Raw genomic sequence first — 14,669 nt, 5'->3', positions numbered from 1 at the left:
TTAGATTGGTTTTAAATTCCAGGGCAATTCTTCATTCAGTTGCGTGTTGCAAAGTTTTTTAGCCTAAGGATGCAAATCTTTGTGGGTTCTCAGATTGATCTTAGTTTTTTTGGCTTTGCTTGCCCTGACAATTCTGTGTTTCATGACTGTGACTTCACCCTCCTCTGATTATGGTGCTCAGCTCTACCTTTTGAATGTTCTATTACACATCTGTTTTACCTGTGGCTTTGGACATGATTAGATTTGACCCAGTGATTCAAAGCAAATGGAATTGACAAGTGATCCTTTTATCTGTTCGTGGCTGCTATTGTACTAGCACTTTTCAGAATTTACCAATGTAACATTGATCTAAGAGGGTGTGCAAGCCACATGTAATTCTCCCTTCCCTCTTTTGTCATTGCCTCTGTAATTGCAAAAGAATAATTTGTAACTTTTCCAAAGTGTAATCACAAGAAAAAAATAACTAAAGCTACGTACACACTTCCAATTATTATCGTTGGAAAACGAACGACGAACGTTCATGCACGATATATATGAACGATCGTATAGCACCGATCCTGCACATAGAGTTAACGACACGATCGTTCGTAGATATTGTACACACAATAGATACGATCGTTTGAGCGATAGAGGAACTATGTGCACGACAGGAAAGTGAACGGACGTTCGTTCATCACGCATGCTCTGAACATGGACGATCAACGAACGACCGTACACACGAACGATGTTCAACGATCGCCGTCCAATCCGATCCGTCGGTCCGGTCGTTCGTTTCCAGCGACTTTCCTCGTTCGTCGGCGTCGTTGGTTACTTTTTTACGAACGATTTTTTGCCCAATCGATCGTTCGTCGTTCGATTGGAACGATAAAAATTGGAAGTGTGTACGCACCTTAAGCACTGTGCACGGTTAAATCATCTATAGATATTCAGATCCTCAGACAGATGTGAAGAACATTTGTGGCTCCAGCATGGCATTGTTAAATGGACAGCTGTATGGTGCCAGGATGGAAGTGATTATGTTGTACACTGCTTTTTAATCATGTGTGACAAACTATTACCTGTTAATGTTTAGCAGTTTAAAAAAATAGGTTAATTTAAGTGTGCTTTATGTACAGTTGGTGTGTGCAGATGTATGTCCCAGCTTATATAAATATTTGCTTTAATCTGTGACACACAAGAAGTGGCTTTTCCACATTGGTCTATAAATATGAATAGAACTAAACTGGGACAAATTATGTTAATTTGTGGAACCTAAACAGGAGCTCCACATGTTCCTGAAGCCCTAAGGGCATTTCCTCCCTTGTGAATAATGTAATTAGTTTACTTTTAAGATCTCTTTATGTGGTTTTCGAATATTCCACTTGCCAAATATTTATATATGAAGGAGCTAGCTTCAAATATGAGAAGGGGGAGCTGACAATTGCCTCATTCAGTTAAAAAACACTTTTTTTACTTTCTAATTCTACGAATTCTAGGTAGATCCACAGCCTAAATTGTTGTTTTTAGTATTTGGATAAAGTATGGATGCTTGATCTGTTCTGTTGAGTGTCTACTTGTTGCCTATGTTCCTTTTGGAAAGATTTCCTGATCTTTTCTTTTGATCAGGCACAACAAACTGGGAATATGAATTTTCCTAAAGTAATAATAAATAAATAAAAAAACTTTTGTTATTTCTCACTATAACATGCAATACAATACCTTGCACTTATCCATCTAACAATTTGATGCTTTAGGTTATTATAAACATGTTATTTTATGATAAAAAAAGTAATTGGTTTACTTTAGAAGAGGCAACTAAGGCACTTACCTACTTCTCTAACCTATACTGACCAGAGTGTAAATTTAAAAAAGTCTAATAAATCTAAACAAAAAATATAATAAACTACAAAGGCAAGAAACTGTGCACCCTACTTGAGTATATGGCAAACCCAATACCATTCCATGTAACTTTAAATTAACTGGGAATGATGATTGCTGCAACTGGTCTGGTCAGAACATGGAGAATTTCCCCTTATATGGTCAACTACTTGTTCATATATGGGCAGTTTAGCATTAGCGATTGTTGAATCTGCCTGGGTTCGATTTGAATTTGAACTGATATTTACCCTGCCAACCATTTGCCTAACAAATGTGCTGCAAGCTCATTGTTAAGCTACACATCAAGTAGGATTGATCTGGTAAAATTTCAGCAAACAATATAGCCACATATATGAACTAGATGTTTTGGTTCAAGAGCTCAGTCCTGATCTTTGAAGCCGCATGAATGCACTGTTATCATGTGCATTGAAAATTTTGGAATAAGAGCATTGCACTACACTGAAAATGGACATTAAAACCCATTCTTTTTAGATATAGTGCTAATACAAGCAGCCCAAGTCAAGTCAAAATCATTCTGGTTCTAGATAAACTGGAGAAGGATTAGAACTCTTCTTGGGTTTTAAATGCTTTTTTTTGGGCTAATTAGAAAGATGTTTTTATCTTTGTTTGCTAAAAAGTCATATTTGTTGCAGATTTCCAAAAATGGGCAATGGGGTTTAACGACAAATGGGGTTTAATGACAAAGCCCCTGTCAGGCACCAATTTATGACACTGGCAAAGGGACTTTCCAAGTGCGGAGTTGGTGGAACAAATTCTGCGGGGCCAACTTATGATACGGAAATTTATGATTAATGAAATTTGGTGGGAGACTCAATTTAAATTGATGAACAGAGCATACAAAGTTTTTCGGGAGCGAGACTCAAAAGGGTCAGGAGGATCCAGGTCATTATGTCCAAAATGTGGAGCAATAGATGCCTCACTAGCACACTATTTATGGAGCTGCCAACGGCAAAATTTTGTATAGTATATTGCTGTTTATATACCAAACCACAAATCAAGTGATCCATTTGAACCCTACCTTTTGTCTGTTTGGGCGCTGGGAAATGTCGTCCCCCACAGAAACACAAATAAGACAAAAAGGTTGGATTACTATATGTTTACTTGCAAACAAAAGGGCTATTTTGGCAGGATGGATTCACCCATCTGCACCTACACTACAGGGAGTAATCAAAGCTTTAAAAAGTGTATTCAACAAGGGCAGACGATAAGCAAGTAACCTGTTTTTTAGGTTTTGCACAAGTTCATTGAACATGTGCTTTAAGTAAATGAAAAAGTGCAAATTCATGACCGATTTAAATATTGTACTCAGGGTATTTTACATAGTCTGTCTTAAGATGCATTGTTCTATATTTACTTAGATATTTGTTAAACTTGTGATCAAAAAAAAATAATTGTTAAACTTAGGATTTTGGGCAAATAGGTTTTAGTTTCCCCCCTCCTCTGTATTTTGTATTCTATATTTTATGTTATATTTTGATATATTTAATTTGGTTGTGATTATTCTATTTTGTAATCTGTCATCTTGACATATATAAAAAGGTGGCTCAGGATCAGCAGCCCATTGGAAAAAACTGACCCATGCGGTCAATCATAGAAGTGTCTGAATAAAAAGAAAAATGTCCAGCAAATCTTTTTGCAAACATAGCAATAGCACAACCTTACAGCTCTTCACTTGGTCCTATGAAAGTTTAGACTCTAGGAAAGAAAAGTATTTCCTTGCGTTCATAAATTACTACTTAAGGTATACTGTGCTCTACCGATTACACAGCAAAATTACTAATATACTCTATCCAGATAATAGCACAGTGCACACAAGAGACAAAACACAGCTATTCTTAGGATCATAGAACTACCTTCTAGACTACTGTACTACACAATCCAGAACTAAATGTGGTTGTAAAGAAAATAAACACGCTTTATGTTAAAATGACAGAAGCCTGATTTTTGCGGTGTATATGCGAATAACATACTGCGAAAATGTAATTAAGAAAGTCAGCTATCTCTAAAACATCTTACCGGGAAAAGCAAAGAAAACTCCAAATGAGTTATGGAATGGAAAGAAACCTGACCCAAAACACATTAAAGTCTTTGGTAGCAAAGCATACGTACATTTTCCTTAAGAAAAGTGTACAAAATGGGTACCTTGTGCTAAGAAAGGAATATGTGGCTATAGCGAGTCTGAAACTGAGTCTTTTGGGATACCAAAAAAAATGTATTAATTTATAAAACACCTATGTGTCAAAAGTCTCATGAAGTGACACAGTCAGCGCCATCTAAAACCAACCAAGAAGCCCCACCATTACAGCAGAAGAAGGAACAGAACATCACTAAAGTTAAAAATGGTAACAGTGATTTATGCTCTAGAAGCCACTTGACAACCTTATTTAGAAAACCTAGGAGATTCAATAAGGGCATCCCAAATGGACACTTTTCATGTATAGGTTGTACATTGCCACAGCCTGCACCACTGACATGGGAAGATCTTCTACCTGTTTATTAGAATCAATGTGGAATAAAGCCACAGATGAATAGATAAAATCTTAGAACCAGCTCCATTTTACAGAAATACTTGTAACCAGTATAGACAAGCAGTGGGATCATAAAAAAGATCAATGTTAGGAGCAAGCATGTGATGTCAGACAGGATTACGAGATCCTAGATCCGACCTCAGATCCTAGATCTAGACCTCAGGAAGAAAAATGTAGTTGTGCTTGAATACTGTTAAACTTGTTAGAGCAGATATAATGTCAAACCCAATGCCAAAGCCTAAATACTAAAAGCTGTAAAATCAATTGAAATTTCCCCAGTAGAACTAGGACAGGGCTTTTTAAACCATTCAATTACTACCTAGGTAAAAAAAAATTGATATAAATATAACTAAAACTGTAATTATATTGTTCATGAATCTGTATTTTCCACAGAAAACCTAATAACCACATAAGGTCAACATCTGTTGCGCATCTTTAAAAATATGGCATATCTTTGGTTCATACTACAAATGAATCAACACAGCCAATAAAAGTGACATTTATAGATCATATAATGACATCACGTACAAATGTTTTGAAGAGTAAAATAGTATTTTGGCCTTTAGAGTTTTTTTTGTATTGTTTTGTATTTTTTTGTAATTCTCCCTACAGTGACGTTTGTAAAAAAAACAGATGAATCCATGAGTTCATATCATGTATAGAACTAATAAAAACATAAGCCATAATTAGGAATGATTATTCAGCAACGTCGGGACACTCATGATGCCTCAGTGTAGCTTGTTGTGCCAAGCCACTGCTCTTTTTATAAACAGATGAAACATAAATGAGTACACAGTGAGCGGGCATCCTGCCCCAGGAGGGAAATGATTCAGTACTTTTAAGGTTTGTAACAATGTCACTCTAATTTGAACATCTGTGCATCGCTCATAGGCAGGCATTGTGGGACATGCTGAACTTCTAATAAAAAAAAGCCCTCTAAGAAAAATATTCAGTAGGGAAGAAGTGAAAATATATTGTTTTTTTTTGTAGGACTGTGTTATATGAAATGTGGCCCTGCATGATGCCGTTAAGTATATTGAATGGTATTCTTCAAAAACAGTAGCACAACACATGGCAGTACGTGCTGCTATATGTATTATGGTATGAAACTTTAGGCAACTCCAAACAAAAACTGTACACAGTTATTGGTATAAGAAGGTTGGAAAACCATCTCATCTCCTCTATATTTGAACAAACCTACTGCAGCTAGATTTAGCAGGTTTATCTCAGTATTTATGAAGGTGGACATCATCTTTAAGTTCTACATAGAAAATGTACTGTTTTACTACTAAAAGTGTTTTAGTTGCACTAAATTTTCATCTATCTTATTGTTGCATTGTTTCTCTATAGCAGTGCTTCTCGACTAGGGTTCCTTGAGCAAGGATTATTTGTTTTCTTTTTAGGTCAGCTTAGGTGCCACAACCTTTTGGCTATCTGGAAGAGTAGTATTCTACCCACTAACCAGTATAAGGCATTCTGTGCCACACCAATGTAGTGTAAGATGTATATTGGAATTACTGTCAGGGATTCCCTATGGCCTGAAAAGTATTTCAAAGACTCCCCTATGTTAAAAAAGGTCAAAAAATGCCCCACTAAGTATACAATACATAAAATAACTGTTGAATATGAAGGAAACAGTATTTTACAATGTTAAGCCTTCTTAATGCACTGGTTGCCAACAAAATTGCTTCTTTTATACCCTACTAACATTTCCAGGGATCATACTGTACAGTCTGCAAAATCTCTCATTTGTTTCCTTTTGGGTTGGTAAATTTATCATTAATATTTAAATTACATTTAAATATTTTTATTTAAATATATTTGAAAATGTTATTATTATTATACAGTATTTATATAGTGCCATCATATTATGCAGCGCTGTACAAAGTCCATAGTCGTGTCACTAACTGTCCCTCAAAGGAGCTCACAATCTAATGTCCCTACCATAGTCATATGTGATTAATGTAGTCTAAGGTCAATTGTTAGGGAGAAGCCAATTAACCTAACTGCATGTTTTTGGGATGTGGGAGGAAACCGGAGTACCCGGAGGAAACCCACGCAGACACGGGGAGAACCTGCAAACTCCATGCAGATAATGTCCTGGCTGGGGATCGAACCTGGGACCTAGCGCTGCAAAGGCCAGAGTGCTAACCCCTGAGCCACCGTATATCATTTAGTTCAATTATTGTAAAAAATAATTGTTAATCCTGCCTGAAACCTTGTGAGTTGAACTTCCTATGCTCTTTGCCTCTGCTGCACTTATTGGTTGGCATGTTTCCCATTTCTATCTGTGGACAATGGAGCCTTGGTGAAATATCCACATTTCTGTCCCAGAGTGACAATGCTGCTTCTCCATACAGTGTATGAGTGGCCTCACCCTCGAACTACATGTTAGAAAAGCCAGACTACAGAAAACTAATGCAGCAACCACATCTAAAGACTAGTATTATGCATTAAATTACATTTTTGATCTTGGGATCGGATACTCTTTAAGGGCAAGCACAGTTGGAACGGCATTATAGCCCAGTATAAAGAGGTTTATTTAAGGTGAGCTTTTATTGCAGCACATGCAAAGAACAGTAAAGGGGTGTTCAGAAGTCCAGATGTTTAAATAGACTGGTGTTTCCCTAGTTCTGCTTTAGGCATATATGTTTGTGCCAAACATGAATATTAGAGGAGGTCAGGAAATAAAGAGCAACAAAGCTTCCCATTGTCACACTTTGTTCCAACTTTAATGTTGATTGTTTAATGATCCTGCTACACTGTAGTTTGCCTCCCACACAATGTCAGCAAAATGGATTTTCACTGAAATGTGGTCCAGTTTTTATTGTAAGCTTACTTTGTAGGTTTTTGCTTACTATAAATGACACATCATCTGTAATTACTAGTCCCAGCTTTCTTTCTTTCAGACACTAAATTAAAAGGTACTGTGGAGTGATGAACCACATCATATGTAAGAAGTCCAAAAATAAGTGCAAGAAATGGATTGAGCATTCTGCCAGGACATGCAGACCATAAATATAACTGATTTATATAGATTAGCAAGGGGTGGTTGCGCCATTCCGGAGATAAGCTGTACCATCTCTGTTTTCATCAGATTTTCTCTATTCTTGTCTTGGTGTGGAAGATTTCTATAAATCTACACATTTTTTTTTTTTTTTACAAAAAACATTTAAAAACAATGTTTGTTTCTCCAAATGTTAATAGTCTGGTTTGGTAAAGGTAGTAATGCGAACACCTTATTAAGATACATTGGCTGTGTAGGACAAAAAGTGCATTTACTGTATTTTTATCCCTGAATATTTATATATATTATATTTATATATGTATATTTCAGACTATATATGTACAATGTTTTATGTTCTTAGTGACAAAACCTGTAAAGTAAATTGAAAACCAAACTAATTCCTTTTAGTGCTGTATTCTTTATACTTACTCTCCTACAAAGTGAGTTATGCAAAAACATATATTTTGAATGCCTTATTCTTCTTAGTTTAACCAAAATTAAGTTGTTATGTATTTATGTAATCACCTCTAAATGGGTGTGTTAATACTACATCATGTCTTTATCAACTCTCTCCCATCCATTCTTCTTTTTGAAAATATCACCCCAAATCTAAATCTTGGCCAGGACTCAATTTGCATCAGGTCTGTGTGTTCTTTTTGGGTTTGCATAAGATTTCTCCATCATCCTAAAAATATACTGGTAGGTTAATTGGCTTTTCCCAATCTATTTGGTCTTAGACTGTGTCAGGGACATTGGACTATTATAGGGACATCAGTGAAATTCTCTAAGGTGTAAGGAAGTGATATAACTATGAGAGCAACGTACTATGTGTGTGGACTGTATTGAAACATAATAATAATAAATCTACCAGTCTGAAAAAAATGTTGAGTATGGCCTACTGTATTGTTGGGATAGCAGAAGAAATCCTTTTTTTTACAAGGGTTAAAAAGAAAAGCATGAACAAGCAAAGTTATTTTTGATGTCTAATGTGTCTAACCTGAGACTGACAAGAGCCACCCCTGCTAGACCTGTTCCACTAGCTTTACCAAGTGAATCCACCATCACAGGAGTCATGTCAACCAGTCTGGTTATTCCTGCACATAAACACTGTAGGGCAGCCCTCTACTAGATCTACCAAAGAAGAAGTGCACCTACCACCCTGCATGTTTCTACCCTCACCAAAAAGTAAGAATGTTTCACTTGACATGTCAGTAATAAAATCTGAATATTCTTTCAACTGCTTAGCAGTTTACGTCTCAGCTAGACAAAAACTCTAGAATAAGATATTTTGAATGTCCCTTTTTTCTCTCCAGCTGTTGTTTCAGTGGTATGGTTTTCCAGTTTTGCTGCATGCAGTAGGCCAGGAAGAATGTGGGTGGGTGAGTTGTGGTCACCACAAGAAAATTATATGTTGGGAATGCCATCTTGCCTGTGTGTCTATTTGCATAAAAACACAGGTAAATATTATACATATATACATACACTGTATATATGTAGTATACATCTGTGTGTGTGCATTCCATAGACTGGGGTTTTATTTTTTTGGTGCAAGGATTTAGGAATGCAGTGATATTGCAAAATTGCTTAGGCTATAAATGTGCATTTAAGCTTGGTCCACAGTTTAATGGTGTTTAATGGTAATGGTGTTTAATGTTAACATACATTATGTCACACATTATTTGTGTTGTACATTAGGGTAGCTCATACATTTTAAATGTGCTACCTGCCAAAGCTGCACCTGACCTTTTGCTTGGAATCCAACACACAGCAGTTCATTTCCATACTTGCACTACTCAAAAACGTAATCCAAGCCTTTAGGGTATTTTACATGGGGCAATTGATAAGTGGTTGAATGTTTCAGTAAACAGTGGCCTGGTATTTAGGCTGGAAGCAGCCACATCTTGACTGTGGTGTAACATACACTGGATTTGTGTAAATAAAGCTGAACCAAAGTCCTTTTAAAAAAACATGCATGTATCTAATGCCATATTGTTTCTATTTCATACATACTGTACATTGAAACCAGATCTATGTAATCACTTTACCACTGTGATAATGGTATATCAGAGGTTGTCACCCCCTGGCTTTGGTATTATTTCAGGGAGACAATATCATTAGTCTGGATAAATCCATTTAGGACAAATTATTTTAAATGCTTAGATATTTTAGCTAGGATATGTCCACACTGATGTGCCGAAACATATAATTATGCATACAAATCTACATATTTGGGAAAAAAAATTGATGTGTAAGGTCATCCCATTTTACATGTTGCAATTTTTTGTGCACAGTGTTGTGCGCTAATGTGTGCTGTGTCATATCTTAACATGCAATGCTTTAAGACAGCCATTCATTTTAAATAGGCCGCTAAAGCAGAAGAATAGACAAAGAGATAGATAAAAAATAGATATAATAGATAAAAAAATATGCCACATTTTTTAATACATGAAACATAATACCACACAGTCATGGATTCTGCTGCACTGCAACACATTTATGCACAGGAGTGCTATTTAAATAAATGGCACCACAACATACTAATGCGCATTGCGGTTTGTGTGTATTAAGACGTGCTACAGCAATGTACTGCCAAGTAAAAGTGTGATTTATTCCTCAGTAAAGAAGTATGTGATGTTTATGAAAGGTTTAGTTCAAATCAAGAAAAAAGATTTACACTGGGCAAGTCCTGTGTCTTTGTGCATGTTAGATTTACACTAGGTTAATAGTTAGATTTAGACATTATTTTGATGGGCGTTGGAGAACATTTGGACCTTGCATTCAATGTGCGTATTGCTGAAATGCAGGTCAGTAAAATTCCATAAACATTTAACTAAGCAGTAGCAGAAGCTGCATTTGATCTGCTCTACACTACGTTGTTACTTTGGACGCAGCATGCCTAATTAAGATGTGTTAAAACTGCAGACAAAGTAGATTAAAAGACTTTTTTTGTCAATTGCTGCATTTTCCATTAGATAACCTGTCAACATTAGGAAATATATAGAATTCTATGTATGCCACAGTTTGTTTCTCTGTATGTCATTTATGAGCATTTCATTCTTTCCAATCCATGATCATATCATACCAACATCAGTTCCAAGTAGAACTGAGCTCTCAATTTTTTTTCCTTTGCATTTTTAAAGTTTTAAAAAAGGACACTAAATATATATTTTGCAGTACTTTATCCTATATCTTTAGCAAGCTTCCCTTGCTGTGGAACTGGTAGTTTCAACACTACACTGATTTTTAGTCAATCCATTCAGCCTATTTCATCTGTTGTGATTGGCGCTGAGTGATGATGTGAAGACACGTCTATTTGTTGCAAAGGCAAATCTGAGTAATGACAGAACATGCCAAAGATCAGAAAGAGGGAGGACAGAAAACAGATGGATGTTTGCTGATGAGTGGCTTCACATACCCATCACCAAAAGATTGTGTGGGGAGAGCAAGGGTGAAAATAAAAGTCAAGCAGAAGAAGACTTAAAGGACAGGAGAGGCTAACTACCATGGCGGATCATTAAACAACCAACTGCTAATAACACTGATTGTGTTTACTACTGGAGAGGATGCAGTGGGGCAGCTTCAATTTGTGCAACCCCCTAGGTGACTGAGAAAACAAAATATTGATGCACACTTCATACAAAATAATTCTCCTAACGTCAAACAAATTGCCATCCTGGCATCTAAAGACAATCTAGAATCCCAGAAGGAAGGAATATTATGATTACAATTTCACATACCTTCTGATAATGGCTCTAAAACCTTGCAGACATTACATAGGTGGATACATCAGGCATTTTATTGTAACTCTTTCCTAATGGTAATAGGAAGGGTGTACAAGTAATACCTTGGCCTGGCTGTCCGTGGCTTTAATATTTAAATTGAGATTAGTAATTAAGAAGTCATTCTGACATTTTATTCATAATTCTGAAACAAGCATTCAAATTAAACCTCAGTATGACTTTAGAATTACAAATAAGAATAATGTTTTAGATCAAGGAATCAGAAACAACTGAAGCCCTTGGATCAGCATGACTTATCACTATCATTTTCAGAAATTCAATAGTACAGTGCCATACAAATCTGTACTAGGCTTTGTTTCTGACAATTAGAATAGAGCTGTCCAGCATTTCCAACTACAAGACATTATTACATTGCAGATAGATAAATAATATAATAACATTGTCTTAGTGTGTTATCCCTTTACCCTGGTTGTACTAAAAAAAAATACTAAATATAAGGCAACTCTGACTATACTATAAATTTATACATTCATTTATGTATGTTTTTTTTAAAGCAAATGACAATATACAAATAGTTATTAAAACACAAAACTATGTAAAATAACTCATTTTTGGTATAGTCCACATTATTTGCCATGTGTGTTTTGTGTAAAAGATTCAATAAGTATCTATCAAGCTAAGTTCAGATGGACAGTTTTTGACAGCTGTACTACTGCTACTCACCTCTGTCAACCAGTCCTCTAATTTGCTTCTTTTTTTATGCCAGTGGTTACAGGCTTGTTTTTTTTTTCTACATGGATAGGCTATCTATAGAAGCTACAGGTTTTTACAGTTCTGGTTTATGTCCAGTAGATATATGTTGTAATAAACAACTAAACATAAGTCCACTGTTTGCTTCATAAAACCTATGTTTTTCTCAGCAGTATGGCACATATATTAGTAGATTATTGTAGGCCATGGCCTAGAGTGGAAGGAATGTTGAAGGGCCAATGGTTACCCACACATCTTTTAGTTTTTTTTACACATTACCTTAAATAATAATACATTGCACATTGAAGCCCTGCCTAAAAAAGCCAACTTGACTGGTTCCTCTTGCTTGTGCCCCTATACTCTTTAAATATTTTTGTTGATAGAATGGTTCTTATATAAAATATATAATTTTGGCTATGATTCACCAAGTGGGTTTGTTCACCTAAGAGCTGATAACTAATAGCAAAATGGGGTGTAAATTTGTCCTACTAATTTATATGTAGGTTATGTAGGTTTAGGCAGTACTGACCTACAATGGGCAAATAATCCTATACTGCCAGCCCCTAGTCGAAAGACCTGAGTGTGCTCATATTTATATATATATACCTGTATGTTAGTCATATTTATATTATACAAACCTTGGTCACAGCAGGAAAGCCTGCACTTAAAAACAAAACAAAACAGAGTGCATGAAAAGTATCATACCTTGCCAATATGTCTTTAAAATTGCTACAGGCAAGCTTTAGTTCCTTGTCTGGGTATCTTCTGTAGAGATGAATGGTGCCACAAATACATGTAAAGGAAACCTGTTGTACATTAAATATGGCAGTTGCCAAAGCTGACCTCTGAAAAAACTCTAGCCCATTTATTAGCTCTGAAATTAACCCAGATCTAATATGCAGATCAGAAGTTCTTATTACGATTTTATTGGCATATTTATTTCGCTTCAGTGATGGGGGGAACACTGAAGCAGGTGACAGATATGTAGCTTGCATATTCAGAAGGTCAAGGATAAAAGCCTCCATATCTTTAAAATTGGTTTTTCATGTTAATAATTTATTAAACTAAATAATCATAACGTATCCTTAGAAAATGTAGATAAAACATTTACAACAGAAACATTTTCCAAAAATGCCTAATATGCTCTGTACACAATGAAAAATAACCCACAGACACATGTAAAATATCTGTATGACAAATGAAAGCTTTTAGGTAATAGTTTTTAAAATATGTAAACAAAAGATAAATCTTACCCATATTTACAAAACTCATGACGGTGTCAGCTTCACTGATTACTGCTCCTAAGGGTGGGCTTTGGGTGCTTAAAGTAGTAAAAAGTGCTCGTGATACTCCTTGTGCTCCATCTTCTTCTTCCTCACTGCACATAGCATGATAAAGATCCAGCATGAACAGGGGTGCTGAAGATGGGAAATGACCACCACTTGCAGGTCTGGGTCTTCCAGGCAAACCCAGAATAGAAAGGATCTCCCTTTGCATCTCGCGCTTCTCCCTGCCGCTTAGTTTCCTCTGGATAAAACTTGAACGGAGATGATTCTTCACAAAACTCCCATTAGTGAAATGCCAAAAGAATCCAACAATGCAAATCACAGTCAAAATATTTCGTAAAGTCTTAGACATCTTCTCAACAAATGAAGTTTAACTCTTCAAAAGTCCCCAGATACAATAACACTAGCCAAAAGAGCAAAACAAAAATATAAAAAAAAGTTCTTCCTGATAAAGTGGTTATTTTTTCTTCAAAATCATCCACATGTCACCAGGGTTATGATTGATCAGCTTTTCAAATACTCTCCATTCTAAATGTCATTGTGTTCATTCCAAGTAAAATGTGGTATAATCCGTATAACAAATTGCTGCTTTAGATTGCCTAGGAAATTAAAGTGAATATAAAAAGCAGATGGAAGCACTTGTAAAGGCAACTGGGAAGTTCAAATTTCTATTACATACAGGTCAGTGGATGGAGTACTTGTCAAGGACAGCAAACTTCTAGATAAATCAAGCTTACCACTGGAAAAAAATGTATTCCACAGGGATAGATGTAGCTGCAGACTGGAGTTCAGCTTCCCAAAGTGATAGCTAGTTCTTATAAACCTTCTGCCTGCCTCTCCAGAATTGAGATCTTCCCCCTGCACTGTGCTCTAGAGATCTCCTCTCCAACTCTCTTTCCTTGGCAAATTAGATTATAGGTGTTCACTTGTATCAGACCACTGCGCACTGAACGACTTCTGTGTTTTATAAAAACATTGAATTCATCGTCAGAGTAGCTGAATTCACAGTTGCTGTTTGTAATACTGAAAAGCATGTAAAATTATTACACTTATTATGGCACTCTTACACTATTATATAGTTTTTCATTTTATTTTATTTTTTTTTATTTTTGTAAAATAATTATATTTACAATATACTCGTACATTTGTAAATTATTGCAAACATTTGCTTAACCCTTCAGTGAACAACTCCTTGCTGTCTTTCAGAGCAAAGCTGCTAACAGAATCAGACACACTTCCGGATATGTCGGATACCTGTGTAATACATTCTGGCTCTTTGTCACTACAGTGATGTAGGGCCAATAAATTGACTTATATGTAGAAAAGTTAAGGTTCTGCTACTGGCTTTGGTGTGCACAACAGTGAAGATTCAAGGAATAGGTGGCAGTCAGATAAGTATAAGCATATAGAACATTTTTATGTAAACATTCCTATAGCGTTTATATGCATTTTTATGCACTTTTATTAGTGTTTCCCCACG

The 14,669-nt window shown here is 35.8% G+C and overlaps 1 protein-coding gene across 1 annotated transcript in view; it reads right to left on the bottom strand.

Annotated features, from left to right (window-relative positions):
* LOC140335058 (bone morphogenetic protein 8B-like) overlaps window positions 1-14,205 on the bottom strand; it is a 29,299-nt gene extending 15,094 nt beyond the window's left edge. Inside the window, exon 1 of the mRNA XM_072417431.1 lies at window positions 13,157-14,205. Within this exon, the coding sequence (XP_072273532.1) occupies window positions 13,157-13,541 (385 nt within the window). The 5' untranslated portion in view covers window positions 13,542-14,205. The remainder of the gene's footprint in view (window positions 1-13,156) is intronic.
* Between the last annotated feature and the right edge of the window lie 464 nt (window positions 14,206-14,669).

This window comes from Pyxicephalus adspersus, chromosome 1 (assembly GCF_032062135.1).
Source record: "Pyxicephalus adspersus chromosome 1, UCB_Pads_2.0, whole genome shotgun sequence".
NCBI classification, from domain to species: domain Eukaryota; kingdom Metazoa; phylum Chordata; class Amphibia; order Anura; family Pyxicephalidae; genus Pyxicephalus; species Pyxicephalus adspersus.
The sequence above is the reverse complement of the archived record's forward strand: the minus strand, read 5'-3'. Positions and strand labels throughout refer to the sequence as shown.